The sequence below is a fragment of the Phlebotomus papatasi genome, chromosome 2, assembly GCF_024763615.1.
Source record: "Phlebotomus papatasi isolate M1 chromosome 2, Ppap_2.1, whole genome shotgun sequence".
Taxonomy (NCBI): domain Eukaryota; kingdom Metazoa; phylum Arthropoda; class Insecta; order Diptera; family Psychodidae; genus Phlebotomus; species Phlebotomus papatasi.
Genome location: NC_077223.1, coordinates 107,531,174 through 107,547,467, shown reverse-complemented (window position 1 = coordinate 107,547,467; position 16,294 = coordinate 107,531,174). Strand labels below are relative to the sequence as shown.

Here is a 16,294-nt window from a genome sequence, read left to right as displayed (position 1 = left end):
CGTTATAATCCCCCTAGATGTGTCTTGGCTAAAATAAAAGGAATATCACATATTTATTGTATTATTGTCCGAACTTATAGATATAATAATAATAATAATAAAGATCTCTATAAGTTCGGACAATAATTCAATAAATATGTGATATTCCTTTTATTTTAGCCAAGACACATTTAGGGGGATTATAACAAACAACAAAAGATTTTATCTTGGAAATGAATCACTAGAAGAGACTCTCCAAACAAAAGGGATTTGTATGAAATACTGTCGTTTAATCGGGTTTTTAAGGATCAAAAATACATTAAATGGTTAATAAAGCAATACAAAAAGCATTCTTTTCTTCTAAAACATTTTATATTATCTATTCATTGAAAATGTTTTCGAATAAGAATATTTTAAATAATTCAAATAAAAAAATTGAATAAATTCGTTAATATAACTTCTTCTGTGAATGTTTCAATAAACTCCCACGATAATTTCTCATAAATTTCGCGAAACTTGTCACCCTTTTATTAATCTGTATTGGCAATCCCCACACATTCCCCATACTTTCGCGATCGCGTGCCACTGAGCTTTTTTATAAGAGGTCTCCTCATTCCAGCAGACTCTCCAGTCCCATTTGAACTCTCCACCTGTGCCGGAGCTTAAGTGATCGTGAAGTGTGTGCCAAAAAGTGATTTAGACATTCCAAAATATTTTGCCTTTCCTTGGAACAAGCATTTTGCAAGACTTGTCCAAATGGCTTCTCCACTAAGAAGTTGATATGATGCAATATCAGTGAAAAGAGAAATAAGAAAAAGTTGTTTTAGTGTGATCAATCAGGTGAAAATTGGACAAGATATTTTGTGCTACGATGACACAAACTTACGATGTTACAAGTCAACAGAAGCAGATCAAAAGCCCACCGAATGAAGTGGACAGCAGGTGATCATCAATTACTTACCTGCGGTTTTTTTTATTTTGCGATAGATGAATGGATTATTTTTTTGTGTGAAAATTGCATGTGATTTAGCTATTAAGTTGTGCTACTCACGGTCGTCTCGTCTCATGCCATTTCCATATGACGGCATAATATATTTCATCGGTAGCAAATATTTAAAATTTACCTTATCAAAAAAAAAAGAAAAAAAAATACCAGATATGCTAGATGATCATGGAATTCATCTTATGCTTGTTAGAAAATTAAAAACATATTTTCAACGACAAATTTTACACAACAAAAGATCTCATTGAAACTCTAACTATAATTGTAACATCTTGACCTTCGAGTGCGTATTCTTGAGTCTAAATGTTGCTATTCTTGTGCCATTTTTCCAATTTAATTCTAAAATCATTTTTATAACGAACTAGGAAGTGATAAACCAGCCACTTAACACCTCTTTGACACCCTTCAGAATGTCTTCTTGCTAATTGCAAATTAGGGCAATTTTGTAGGAAAAAAGCCAGAATATCTTCCAAGGTTTACATGAAAAATTATGACCTCAAGGCATTCTAAATGTTCGACATATTGAGGTCATTGGGATTTCCCAAAAAGTCATTGAAAAGGAATAATTTATTAAATAATTAGTATTTTCAATAAAAGTCTCCTCAGTCATTTGCATCTTAAAACACGGCAAAATTTTAAATTATTGCACGTGCCACTTTAGCAACATCTGATTTAAATGTGAATTTTTCAAAATCACTGATATTGTAATGCTATGGGTTGGTCAATCATCCCTTATTGGCCTTATACCTGATAGTTTATTACACTGAGAAAAAAAAGAGGGTGCGATTAACTTTTTTTGGCTCATAACTTTAACACTTTTTCGGTGTAAAAATATATCAACATTTTTTAATGTTAATTTTACACCTTTTTGAGGGTATAATCAACATTAAAAAGGGTAACTTTAACCCTCAATACACCTAAAAAGGGTAATATTTACACCGATTTCGTATCGATACTGCAGGGTAAAATTAACATTTCCGGAATGTTATTTTAACTTTTTCGGATTTCTCTCACTCAGTGTTCAAGTGTCACTGAGAGAAATCCGAAAAAGTTAAAATAACATTCCGAAAATGTTAATTTTACCCTGCGGTATTGATCCAAAATCAATGTAAATATTACCCTTTTTAGGTGTATTGGGGGTTAAAATTACCCTTTTTAATGTTAATTTTACCCTTAAAAAGGTAAAAATTAACATTAAAAAATGTTGATATATTTTTACACCTAAAAAGTGTTAAAGTTATGAGGAAGAAAAGTTAATCGCACCCTCTTTTTTTTCTCAGTATAATAAACTTAAAATAAACTTCGTCTTTTTGTCATTTGATTTCAGTATTTATTTTTCAAAATTCCGTCTTGAAGTTCTAATTAACAACAAATTTTAGTAATTTTTCAAAATCTAAAATTGTTTTAAACTAGAGGTTTAGCCCATTTCCTCAAGCTTTCAAAATCCTAAATAGAACCATTTTTTTTATCTTTAAGAGTCTAATAGATCATGGTAATTCAATCCTAAGTTAATTTTTTCTAGAATATCTTGACTGATAAGAAATTATAACAGTTAAGCCATATGTTTAAGCCTTAGGTCTGAAACTCGTATAAGGGATCATATTTTTGGCCTAGTTTTGAACAGTACTAACTCATTTCTTTCCAAAGATCTTACTTGATAATAAATTAGATAAGTTAAGCCAAATGGCTTAAACACCTTAAGTCTGAATTCCACATTTCAGATTTTACAATTTGGTCTAAGCAGTTTTTGCCTTTAACCCTTTAAGGACGATTGGGTCACCGATGACCCAAAAATGAAAATTTTCCTACTTCCTTCTGAAGTTATATTTTGCTATAAAAAGTCAGAAAAGTTTTATTTTTCTGGCCACCAATTTTTGACCCTCTCGTCCTTAAAGGGTTAATAGTGTCTTCTGAACTTTACGTCTTCAATATTTCGGCTTAAATAGTTCGTTCGTAGCCTTTACGTTTGGTTTTCAAATTTTGATCTTCGTCTTTACGTCTTGAATATTTTATCTTAATCCTTTCGTCTTGAACCTATCGTCTTTACATTTTGGTATTTTTCATTTTACTTTAATATTTCGTTTTAAATACCTCCTTATTCAATTTCTTGATTTTTTTTTAATATTTCGTTCTCAACTTTGCGTTTTAAATATTCTATCTTTTGTTTTCATTTTGTTTCTGTTCTCGTCTTTGTTGTTTTAGTCTTATTCATTACGTTTTTAGTATTTTATCTTTAGCCTTATGTTTTCAACTTTTGATATTTACTTTTTTGTCGTCTAGGAACATTCCGTTTCCAATAATTACTCTTCAATCTTCCGTCTTCAATGTTTGGGTTTCTATAAATTCGTCTTTATAGTAATTTATCTTTATATTTCATTTTCAACTTTTCGTTTTTTTATTTTGTTTTTTTTTTCATTTTACCTCAAGTATTTTGTTTTAAATAATTCCCATTCAACTTTTTGTTTTACATATTGTATCTGTAGATTCTCGTCTTTGTCTTCTTCTGGTCCTTAAATTTTGGTCTTTGTCATTACGATTTTAGCATTTCATTAGTCTTAAGTTATCAACTTTTGGTCTTTACATTTTGGTCTATTGGCAATTTTTCATTTTATCTTGAATAGTTCATTTTAAATACTTCTTGTTTAGCCTTTTCCTGGCGTCCTTTGAGAGGACATCTTTGATTCCGAAGAAGAATAATTGCCAAAATTGGTTCGCTTATCGATATCAAATCCGTAAACCTTTTGTTAATTAAATAAATTATCTTAAGACTAGCTTCTTCCGACTCTTCGCAAAGGTTAAAAAATTAAAATTGGTTATTTGAGTTGATATCAGAAGTGTTTACTGGAGTCAATTTCTGTTGAAAACGTTATAACTTTTAGGCAAAGGTATACCCCTATGCCCCTACATAGATAGGGGTATTTTGAGGGAGAAGTAGTGGATGTCAATCCACTACATATTGAAGCATGGTAAATCGTAGAAGTGTAAGGTCCCAAAGAGACTCAGGATAATCTTCAAGAATATTTAGGCGAATTAAGCTGTAAAATTTGGCAATGAAGGATTAGGTAAACACTGAGAAAAAAAGGCTACGATTAACTTTTTTTCGTCATAACTTTAATACTTTTTGGGTGTAAAAACATATCAACATTTTTAATGTTAATTTTACACATTTTAAGGGTAAAATCAACATGAAAGAAGGGTAACTTTAACCCATAATACACCTAAAAAGGGTAATATTTACACCGCTTTCGGTAAATTTACTGCAGGGTACTGCAGGGTAAATTTAACATTTCCGTAATGTTATTTTGACTCTTTCGGATTTCTATCAGTGAAGGAAATTTATTCAAAGGATCTCTAATTGCTGAATTTGAGCCCTCAATTTGTAAACACTTGGTCGGATTTTTAGGTTGGGAATGGTCCCTTTTAAGGTAACTAGCCACAACAGTTTTCTAGTACCCAGCCATATTCCCACGAGAAAACCAAGTCCCTACGTCCTCATTCTCTGACTTTCTAGACCGGACTGATTCTTTCGCATTCTTTCGGGTCTCCAGCTTATCTTATTTGAAATATTCTTAGAAGTGTACCGTGGATACGGGTTGCTTTGTCCTCCTTCTGTTCGTAAGCTTTACTTTAATTCTACCACTTAAGGATGGTCTTTATCGATCCGATCTACCATATACGATCAGTGAGGACCGTTCTTAAACATTAAAATTCAAGAAAAGTTTATGAACAGTAGGGCAGTTAGGTAGGGTGGCAAGTTACCCGCATTTACGGTATGATAATTTTGGATAAATCTATACTGCTAAATTTATATGCAAAATATTGTCAAGCATGAGACTGACTCTATTTATTTGGTTCCTTAGCATGAACATTGTAGTGTTTGAAGAAGCTCCTGGAAGTCAAATCTACGCCCCTATATTGTCTGGTATTGTATCAAACTTAAATAAGTAATTTTGAAAAATCGTTTTCATATCTAGGTCTTAAACTGGGTTTCTACGCTTAATCGAAAACTAGTTTATGTTTTGTATTTCGTTTTTTTGGTTACCAAATTTCTTTATGAATAAACTCATATGTGCCAGGAAAATCCTGTTCAACTGAGCTGGGTTTTCAGTAAATCGTATTGAAAACCATTTTTTACTTGAATGATAGAGTGTAAAAAGTACTTAGAAAAAAAGATCTTATGTTTCCAGTTTCCTCACAAACCAAGATTAACGTGAAAGAATCTCAATCACAATGAGCTCAAACAACTTTATCACTAGCATTTTTTTTTAAAGTCGGCTATCAACAATATGTAGTAAATCTATAAAAGAGATAATCTGGACTCCAGTGGAGACTTCTTTGCGATAAAATTGACACGCTCAGCACAAATTTTACGACTCCCAATTTAAGATTTACGATATCAAATACTCGTGTAAGATTCGTCCAGATCCAAATCTAGCTATTTTATTAATGGGAATTTCACAGACAATCTGCCTTCATTGAGATTAAGTTGATTCATCGTTGCGGTAACGGAATGCAGAAACTGCAAGGATGCTCATGAGGGCAACATATCTGAATGTGACCTTGACCTAAACAGTCATTGCAGTTTTTCTCATAATTCACTTTACAGCAATGATAAGCTGGTTGAGGATGGCCTGACATGGAAGTTTTGGCAGAAGAGGCGTTATATCGTGGTCATGATGGCCTTTTTCGGTTTCTTCAATGTCTATGCTCTGAGAGTGAATCTCAGTGTGGCTATTGTGGCCATGACCCAGAAGATCAATGTGACTCTGGAAAATGGAACAGTAGTCCAGGAGCAACTCTTTGATTGGGATACCACGCAACAGGGACTGGTGCTAAGTTCCTTCTTCTACGGATACATCTGGACTCAGTTTATCGGAGGAGTTCTGGCTTCCAAGATTGGTGGGCATTATGTGAGTGTCTGTTCTTAATTGTTGTTGGGTCTTTGGATTAAGGAGATCTTCTACCCAGGTATTTGGAGCCGGAATTGGCATAACTGCAATCCTCACTCTTCTGACTCCAATTGCTGCTAATCACAGTGTTTACATGCTCCTGGCGGTCAGGATTGTTGAGGGTGTCTTCGAGGGAGTCACCTTTCCCTGCATCCATGCTGTCTGGGCTCGATGGGCTCCAGTCTACGAGAGATCCCGGATGGCTACAATAGCCTATGCTGGAAATTATGCAGGAACGGTTATTGCTATGCCCCTGTCTGGTGTTCTGGCTGTGAGATTTGGATGGGAGAGTGTCTTTTACGTATTTGGTGCCATAGGATGTATCTGGCTAGTAGCCTGGTTCCTGATTGTCCGTGCTGGACCTGAGTGTGATCCCTTCATAAGTGTTCAGGAGCGTCAGTACATTGAAAACAGTATTGGTGATCCCAATGAGAAGAAAAACATCAAGCATCCCTGGAAGGCCATCTTCACCTCTACAGCTGTCTGGGCAATTGTAGCGTCGAATTTTGCTGAGAACTGGGGATTCTACACACTTCTCACGCAGCTTCCGACATTCTTGAAAGGTATGTCGTTCTATTTGGCCTTTTTTCTCTGACTCTCTTGAAGGTTAAAGCCGAAAGTTATTCAAATCACGTCAATGCTGGGAAGAACACAATAAATCTTCATAATTTTTTTTTTACCCATGAATTGAGGTGCCAACAATAAGTATTGTACATCAGAATTAGCAAAACAATTTTATTTAAAAAAAAAAAAACTAATTCGTTACAGCAATAATCTTGCACTACAACTAGTTTGTGGTTTTTTGTTTATGGCTCAAATATTTGCAGTCTTTTGTTGCTCGAACTCTATGAGGAGAGCAACACATTATATTTATTTATTTTTGATATTGCCATATTTTTACCACTTGCTCTTGAGGAAGTCAAAGTCATATCTCGTAATAAGTTATTAATCTTACAATTAGAAAAGAATTTTAATGTATACTGAAAAAAAATATTTTGTAAAAATATTCGTAAATATTTGTGAATTCCTATGGGGGAGTTACAAAATGCTCGTAAATCGTATAACCCACAAACATTGTTCGTAACATGATCACTTGACGAGCATTTTTCGTACTTTTACAAACATTTGTTCGTAAACACACACAAAAAATGTTCGTAAAATTTTGTCATTTGTTCGTAAATGTTTGTTTTCCTGTCGAACATTTTACGAACATTTACAAACAAATGACAAAATTTTACGAACAAATGTTTGTAAAAGTACAAAAAATGTTCGTCAAATGATCATCTTACGAACAATGTTTGTGAAAAAAGTACAAACTTTTACGAGCTTGTTTGTGGGGTATACGATTTACGAGCATTTTGTAACTCCCCCATAGGAATTCACAAACATTTACGAACATTTTTACAAAATATTTTTTTCTGTGCAGTTTTTTTATTCGTTTGCATTACGGCATTTAATCAAAGTATTATCATGATATTTTGAATTATTTTTCAATCATTTGAATACAACAATCAGTTGTTTTTTAATGAAACTGGTTGAACTAACTAACTAACTATAACGAACTTACTAAATGAACAGAACATTGGCTCTGTGATGCAGATGTTCTGGATTCGATTCTTATATCGAATAAGCGACCAAGTTCAGTGTCATCATCATTATCATTTTCAACCGCTTATCCATCTCCAGAAAATCTCAGATGTTCTGGGATTTTGTTGTATCTTTTATCAAGTACGCCCGGAATACTCATGTTGGTCAGAAGATTTCTCCTGGTTTCCTCAAGAAATCACAGATCTTCTGGGATTTTCTTCTATATTCTGCCAAGAACACCCAAAATATTCAAGTTGGTCAAAAGATTTCTCCTGGTTCCCCCAGAAAATTACAGATCTTTTTGGATTTCCTTCTGTATTTTGCCAAGAACACCCAAAATACTCAAGTTGATCAGAAAATTTCTCCAGCTTCTTCCGGGAAATCACAGATCTTCTGGGATTTTCTTCTGTATTTTGCCAAGAACACCCAAAATACCCAAGTTGGTCAGAAAATTTCTCCTGGTTCCCCCAGAAAATCACAGATCTTTTTGGATTTCCTTCTGTATTTTGCCAAAAACACCCAAAATACTCATTCATTCATTCATTTTCAACCGCTTATCCCTATTGGGGTCGCGGGCCCATGACATCCAACTTAGCAGCCCACGCTTGTCGATCCTCCGCCACTTCAGGAAGATGTTCGGGTTCGATCCCGAGGCGTTCCAAGGCAAGATTCTGAATTTGATTCAGCCACCTTGTCCTAGGTCTGCCTCGAGGCCGAGGTCTCCTCACAATGGCTTGCATAACTTTTCTGGGGAATCTTTCCCCAAAATACTCAAGTTGATCAAAAGATTTCTCCAGCTTCTTCCAGGAAATCTCAGATCTTCTGGGATTTTCTTCTATATTCCGTCAAGAACACCCAAAATACCCAAGTTGGTCAAAAGATTTCTCCTAGTCCCTCCAGGAAATCATATCTTTTGAGATTTTGTCCTGCATTTTGTCAAGGAATATTCATGTTGATCAGAAGATTTCTTCTGGAGGAATTTGGAGAAATCTACTGACCAACTAGGGTATTTTGGGTGTTCTTAACAAAATACAGAAGAAAATCTAAAAAGATCTGTGATTTCCTGGAAAAAGCAGGAGAAATCTTCTGACCAACTTGAGTATTTGATAAAACACACAACAAAATCCCAGAAGACCTATGATTTCCTGGAGATATCAACAGAAATCTTGTGACGAACTTGAGTATTTTGGGTATACTTGGCAAAATACAGAAGGAAATCTCAGAAGATCAGAAGTCTTTCCTTCTTAAAAATATATTTATTTATTAGAGAAAAATTGAAGTTATGTTTGCCAATCATTTTTTCACTTGATTTCTCGAGCATACAGTGGTGGCCAAAATAAAAGGACCACCCCTGCAAAAACCATTTTTTTTGTATTTTATTTTATTTTATTCCAATTTGTTCAAATAATTTTGACGTAGAAGTATTCAAATAATTACCTTACGTCGAATACATATTGTTTTGGGTGCAAGAGGTCTCTATTTTTCACAGAATATGTCAATAGTGAAATTTTGCATTGACAACGTAATAGGATCACTTTCATTTAAATAAATGAATGTGACCTATAAATCGAAAAGTGGAACTAAATCTATATTTAGAAACTGTAAATGACAATTTTCCTATTTTATTGTCCGAATTGAATTTCAGTATTTATGAATTCTGCGCAATATAGAGACCTCTAGCGGACAAAAAAACTTTTATTCTACGATGTTAATAATTTGAAGATTTCTACATTGAAGTTATGGCAACAAGTTGGGAAAAGATACAAAAATTAAAACAAAAATAAGCTTTACAAAGTGGTCCTATTATTTGGACCACCACTGTACCTTTGTCAAGAAACTTTTGGCCGATACTATAACTTAGAGCTGTTTTTGGTTAGTTTGCTTGGTTTTATAATCTTAATAATTCCATTATAAATGCACAGTAAAAAATTATTGGTTGCTTTACTATGATTTTCATTATAAATTTTACATTAAACATGTAATCGTGTGTACTGATTCACATTTGTGTAATTTGTACACATTTTATTTGAAAACTGTGTAATTTTACACGAAATATGTAAGAAAATGTACACAATTGTGTAATCATTCGCAATTTATTACACGGTTTGCAATTACACCAAATTTAAGTTACACATTTTTATATTACACATTTTGCTGAAATACATAATTTTTGTAACTTTACAAGAATAATCGTGGTAAAAAAGCAAACCAACGATTATCCTTGTAAATTTTTACTGTGTAAGTGATAGAGTTATAAATACTAATGACCTTGTATTATTTCTTCTAAAAGGCTTTTCAAGGTCAAAATTTTAAAAAATAACTAGAGAGTACTTATAAGCTTCTTAGGCTGAGTTCTATTTTTTCTCAGTTTATCAAAGTCAGAATTGATCATAAAAACTAGTAAACTGACCTTAAATCATTTTTTCTAACAATTTTTCAAGGTCAAAGATCTAAAAGTGTAGAAGAGTGTGAATTCCAGTGAAATCAAAGCAATTTCGAACCTCTAATTCTTTATGCTCATTTAAAATGTTTTTTAACTAGTTTTGTACGTTTTGATGTAATTTATGAATCAGTTTAAATTAAATGTGGGCTTTGTTCCATCTACTAAGGCATTAAAGATGTCAATTCATTCAAATAATTCGTAATCAATTTCCAACTAATTCGAGCGTTTAGCGAAGTATTCTTTACTTAGTCACTAATTTTAATTAACATGCAGATTAAATAAATATTGAGAGAATACTTTGAAAATTTGTCTATATTAATTGCCTTTTGTGCCTATTTCTGGCCCATTTCTTTGGCGGATTCTGATTAAGATCACCTGCTAAAATATTTATTTTGCAAATACAGACACTCTGCACTTTGAAGTGGGAAAGACTGGCTTCGTCTCAGCTATTCCCTATCTTGTGATGGGCAGTCTCCTGGGTATCTCTGGCTATCTTGCTGATTGGAGTCAGGTCAAGGGATACCTCACTACATCCCAAGTCCGGAAATACTTCAATTGTGGAGCTTTTCTTGGGCAAACCGTCTTCATGATGTTGGCAGCTTATCTGCTGGATCCCACCGGAACTGTGGCCAGTATTACAGTAGCTGTAGGCTTGGGAGCTTTCGCCTGGTCAGGATTTATGTGAGTCCTTACGAATTTCCTTTCGGCAAAATTTATTCTTAAACGAAACTTTTGCAATTTTCAGAGTTAACCCCCTGGACTTGGCTCCCAATCATGCTTCCGTTATCCTGGGATTTTCCAATATGATTGGAACGATTCCTGGTATCGTTAGTCCCCTCTTGACTGGCTACATCACGAGCGAAAGGACCAAGGAGCAATGGCAGATTGTTTTCTACATCACATCAGGAATTTACTGCTTTGGATGTGTTATCTATTGGTTCTTTTCATCCGGAGAACTCCAGCCATGGGCTAATGCCCACGAAAAACCTCTGGAGAATCTTGAGAATCCCACCACGAAGAATCCAACGATGAACGGAATTAAGAATGAAGCCATGGAGATGGATGAGTGATTTTATCACTTATTTCTCCCAATTTTTAGTGATATTAAGCTTGGCAATAATTTATTGAATGTAAGAAACTTGTAATTAAAATAAAGCATTAAAGAAAAACTCTGACAAAAATCTAAAACAAATAATTCCTAAACGTGTTTTTTGTCTGTCCGCTATTCCCAGAAATTCCACTTAATTTCTTTTTTTTTTTTTTTTTAAATATTTTTCAACGAAAAACTCAAATGGTACGTTTTTATGTGTGATTTTTAAACAATTTTCTTTGGCATTGAATTTGTTGTGACGATCATGTCGCCTTCCAATTGTTCAGCTTTTGATAAAAGCAGGAAGGTTGGTTGAAAAGTCAAACAAGATCGTGAAAAAATGTTAATTAAATCTTAACAGACAGTCTGGGGTAATGATAATGAAGAGAGAAACTGGAAAATTAGTTAGTGGCCTATTTATTGCAAAAGATAATTAGAAAATTAGTTAGATAGTAAACAATGACAAAGCGTGTCTTCAGGTTGAAGATTTTTAGGAAAAGAATTGCATTGTAATACTATTAAAAGTAATTGTAAAGTTTTCATTTGAAATGAATGATCAAACTTTTCAATATAGCAATTCGATTTCTAATATTATTATAAAATTAAGAAAAAAATATATTGACTTTCTTATTAAGTCAGATTAAATTGAATAAATATAGCTTAATACCGAAATACACGTGTTAAGATTCGAAATAAAGAAGTTAACTCAAAATTTAAAGATGTTTTTCAAAAATATTTATGAAAAATATTTTTTATTTTTTTTTAAATTGGTTGCGAAGTGGTTTTTCGAAAGTTTTAATGATTTTCAGAAGAAAGAATAAGCACCTCTCGTGATTAACCATGAACAGCAAATTGACAAATCGGCAATGATTTGATTTTGAAAATTCACAGATCGGCGCGATCATCTATCCCCTAATCTTGCATCACAGAATCAAACCATAAAACTCAAAAATTAACATCTACGAAATTGTTGATAAATAAATTTCGAAATTACAGTAGAACCCCGCTATAGGCCATCGCTCTATAGTCCACAATTTATCGACCGTTGATTTCAAAACACTGATTTTAAGTTAGGTTATGTTTTTTAGTACGCGTCATGCAATGTTCTCATAATTATTTTAATATTTTTGGCAAACTACTACTTCAATACTAAAGGTCGTTGATAATTTTAAAAAATGACATGGACTATAGTGCGACCCAAGTGTCAAATCTGAAACCAAATATGGCCTATGGCGAGGCTCTACTGTAACACGATAGTTTTTTTGAAAGTAACGATTAATCACAAAATAGGGCTTTAAAGTAATGTTTTTAAGGTTATTAAGTAATAGAATAAACAAGAATATTCGAAGTTTAGCTCTTTTTTTCACCATTTCAGCGCTGATAGAAATTAAGTAACTTTATTTAAATTAACATGATTTAATGATAAAAAAAAAAGATTTGTTGTGCGGTTTAGTCGATATTGTTAGAAATTTATCAGAGGATAGACTTGCCTAATTTTGCAAAGTTTATTTTATAAAGAATATCCTTTTGAGGAACTTATGCTAAATTACAGACCTTTCCTATTTGAGTAGACTTCCTTGTGACCTTTTTTTAATATTTCTCGAAAGTTGAATTTCTTAATAATTCAAAATAAAGCTCTTGTCAAAAGGATGTTCATTATATCAAAAATTTGAAAAAATATTTTCTTTCAATTGTTGACTAACCAACGTGTATTAGCCATTGATCCTTTACACTTTATGTGAATAAATATACTTCAGAATAATATAAAAAAAACTGTTTAGGGTAAGTGTGCCAAATTTCGACCAGCTTCTAATTTCGGCCACTCTGAGTGTAATTTCGGCCATGGAAATAAATTAATTCAAATTATGTATGTAATCTTCGAATAGTCAATGAATTCATTTTGCTTGTAAATATTTATTCATTTTAGGATGTATTAACACAAAGACCGTTAAATTTTAGGTATAATTCATTAATATTGTATTGAAAAAAAGCAGTGTGGAAAGAGTCTTACAAAAATATGTGACAGATCTTTTCTGTTTCTAGCAGTCTTGTGATTTGTGGTGAAGTGCAGAGGATTTTCTTCGGTGTTTTTCATGAAAACTTATTAGTTTTCATTAAATATTGTTTCTGTTTATGTTAATAGTGAATCATTCTTTAAATTTCGAGTAAAATTTCCCAGCTGGATCCAGTATTTCGCGTAAAAAAGTATATACTTTGTGAGCGTCTCCCCGGTGAGGTAATGTTGCCCATTCCGGCAACATCTTTTGCTTTCCTAAATTTCTTATTCATTTTATGTTTTTTTTTCGATTTCTGAGTTCTACAATGTCCAAAGAAAAAAAAAACCATCGCTTCTACGAAAAATATGATGTGGAAAAGGCTTTGGAAGAGTTCAGGAAGGGCAAATTGCTACGGGAATCTGCGCGTAAATTTGAGATGCCACTCTTCAGGGCTTCTGGACAAATTACATGGAAAATCTCAGGGCTCGTGGGTCATATAAACGTATTAAACTAAATATTAAACTCGTTCCGTTTGACGTTTTGAAATTTTCTATCCGTTGCGTCACAAAAGGTGGTCAGAAAATAGGTGTCCAGTATTTCGCTGAAAGTGGCCGGAATACTACCCAAAGTAATGTCCATATTTTTATTAATTTTTCAATATTTAAGGAAGTGATTTAAAGAAAACAAAGATGATAAACTAGTCCCAAAAAGGAAATAACAAAAAATATCAATATGAATTAATAATATTGCATTTCAAACTTAAGACTTTGGTGCTTATATGCAATTATGCCGAAATTTGGCAAACTTACCCTACATATCTTGTATCACAGCAGTATAATGTTTTTTAGAGAAAAACTCGTGAAACTTTACAAAGATTTATAAAATGAGTGAAATTTTGTATTTAAATCACAAAATAATACAAATATAAAAGAGATTGTCGCCAAACTACAGAATTTCGACCAACTCTTACAAATAAGATAAATAATATTTTATTATTTACCCTTATTTGTCAAGCAAAATGAGAAAATGATTTTTAAGCATTTTTGTAAATTCTCTTTGAGAAAGTGTTATAATTTCAAATATTTCGGATTCTCACAGCTGAAATTTGATTCGTGAATTTTTTTATGGTGCCATTGCAATGAAAGAAATGAACATGTTCTTTTTTTCTATACTTAACTGTATTCAAATACTTCTACATTATTGGCTGTTTTTTGTGTTGGTTCTTGTCTTGACTGTTTTCCTCGGTGTCTTCGAAAAAACACAAAACAGTCGAGACAGGAACCAACACAAGGAAAAGTCGATTATCTTGAAGCACTTGAAAATAGTGCAAAAAACGTTTGCGTTGCATTGGAAATGTCAAAATTCTGTCAAAAATGCAATTTTTGAAGAAAAATGCTCCCAATTCTAGAGTCCATATGTCTTAGTAAATTAGAAGTTATTGAACATCTTTATCGATAATGCTTCGGAGAGTTTTAAAGCTGTGAGGGTACTATGAAATTCTTTTCTACTATTAATTTATTTATAACAAAGTTAAGATCATAATGCATGTTGACGCCAGAGATTCCAGAGACTCTACAGACAGTGGTGTTGCTAAAGAAGTCAGAATATCTCCATTGCATTTTTAACAAACATGAAATACATATCACTTGAAGAACTTGATGTAAGCTTGGTTGATTTCAAATATCAAACCGATTTTTTAATTTAAAATTCTCAGTCTAACACTAGGCGATTTCTTTCTTGATTATCACGTAAAATTGATCACTCTGTTATTTTTGAACCCTTTCATCTCTTTCTCGTTAGTCCCCGTTACAGATTAACAAAAGAATCCATATATGGATAAAATAAAATCAGGGAAATTAGTCGAAAAGTTCATCTCGTGGAAGAAAGTAGTTCAGGAAATTCATTAAAATGTCGATTTTTCGCTTCAATAAATGCTGCTGCATCTTTGAATTGGCCACTGGAGGCATTATTCTGGGCTGGCTTAACCTGGTTATGTCCATCGTGAACTTTGTCTTGTGCTGCGTGATCCTGAGTGCATCTGACAATGTTAAACAACAATCCTTTTCTGCGGGAGTTTACGGTGAGAACTGAGGTCTTTTATTCTATTTAAACCTTCTTCTAAATACGCCTATCTTTGCAGCAGTGGAATTCTTCTTCGGGATTCTTATATGCATTGTGACGCTGCTGATTGTGTCGGATCTCTTGCTGATTGTAGGAGCTATGCACAAGAAAGCCCTTTACACTATCCCATGGCTCTTCAATGAATTCATCTTCCTGCTCTTCAACTTCATTGCGATCTTCCTGTCATCGGACTTTTCCTACATCATGGCCATGATTGCCTTTTTCACCTTCAGGCTCTACCTCTGGCTCTGTGTGTACTCCCTGTACGCAACTCTCAAGGAATGGCCAGCAGTTGACCAGAATAACTTCACATATTCCCGAAAGATTTTTGAGCCAACCTTGGGATACTCGAATATTTAAAAAAAAAGTATTATTTTCTCATCTTCTTGAAGTCATATTTAATTCTGGGGGGTTTTATTGAATTTTGTTGTCCAAACCCATTCCCATGAATCATTTCATTTAATTTTTTCCTCAATTATTATTTTTCAATTTTCGGTAGAAATATTTTATTTTGCCCAATAATAAATAAAATATATTTCAAGAAAATATGGAGAATTTATAGGATTAAATATTCTGGGTCAATGAATTAGTACTTTCTACAATAATAAAACCTGATATTACAGGGCAGTAAGAAAATATTGATCAATGCAATATACAATTTTTGTCAATAAATTATTGAACTGAAAAATTGATTGTTTGACTTCTAAAATTGTTCCTTTAATTGAACTGAAGGTAAATGATTTTCTTATTAGTATTTAAAGAAACTGATTCCTAACGTCTTCACAATGGAAATTTATGACATATTCATAAAAACCTAAAGTCGCTATTTCGTACCGTTTGACTTCTAAACGAGCACAGATATTGGCTCTGTTCAGTACACTGAGAGAAATCCGAAAAAGTTAAAATAACATTCCGGAAATGTTAATTTTACCCTGCAGTATTGATCCGAAATCGGTTTAAATTTCACCCTTTTTAGGTGTATTATGCGTTAAAGTTACCATTTTTCATGTTAATTTTACCCTTAAAAGGGTGTAAAATTAACATTAAAAAATGTTGATATATTTTAACACCTAAAAAGTGTTAAAGTTATGAGTAAAAAAAGTGACCTAAAATTTTTTTTCTCTT

At 32.9% G+C, this 16,294-nt stretch overlaps 2 protein-coding genes across 2 annotated transcripts; both read left to right on the top strand.

Annotated features, from left to right (window-relative positions):
* The first annotated feature begins 593 nt into the window (after positions 1-593).
* On the top strand, positions 594-11,165 carry LOC129800702 (vesicular glutamate transporter 1-like). Its single transcript, XM_055845297.1, has 5 exons — positions 594-921; positions 5,589-5,892; positions 5,951-6,494; positions 10,366-10,642; positions 10,707-11,165. The coding sequence occupies exons 1-5, from the start codon at positions 851-853 to the stop codon at positions 11,029-11,031; spliced, it is 1,521 nt and encodes a 506-aa protein (XP_055701272.1). The 5' UTR covers positions 594-850; the 3' UTR covers positions 11,032-11,165.
* Positions 11,166-14,869: 3,704 nt separating this feature from the next.
* On the top strand, positions 14,870-15,768 carry LOC129800701 (uncharacterized). Its single transcript, XM_055845296.1, has 2 exons — positions 14,870-15,128; positions 15,189-15,768. The coding sequence occupies exons 1-2, from the start codon at positions 14,957-14,959 to the stop codon at positions 15,527-15,529; spliced, it is 513 nt and encodes a 170-aa protein (XP_055701271.1). The 5' UTR covers positions 14,870-14,956; the 3' UTR covers positions 15,530-15,768.
* The last annotated feature ends 526 nt before the right edge of the window (positions 15,769-16,294 follow it).

What these genes read in the sequence shown, in the direction of transcription:
- LOC129800702 (XM_055845297.1), top strand. Translation starts at nt 851, where the DNA reads ATGACACAAACTTACGATGTTACAAGTCAACAGAAGCAGATCAAAAGC. An exon ending in CCGAATGAAGTGGACAGCAG is followed by an intron (nt 922 to 5,588) that starts GTGATCATCAAT and finishes TTCACTTTACAG; the next exon opens with CAATGATAAGCTGGTTGAGG. An exon ending in CCAAGATTGGTGGGCATTAT is followed by an intron (nt 5,893 to 5,950) that starts GTGAGTGTCTGT and finishes TCTTCTACCCAG; the next exon opens with GTATTTGGAGCCGGAATTGG.
- LOC129800701 (XM_055845296.1), top strand. Translation starts at nt 14,957, where the DNA reads ATGTCGATTTTTCGCTTCAATAAATGCTGCTGCATCTTTGAATTGGCC. An exon ending in CTTTTCTGCGGGAGTTTACG is followed by an intron (nt 15,129 to 15,188) that starts GTGAGAACTGAG and finishes CTATCTTTGCAG; the next exon opens with CAGTGGAATTCTTCTTCGGG.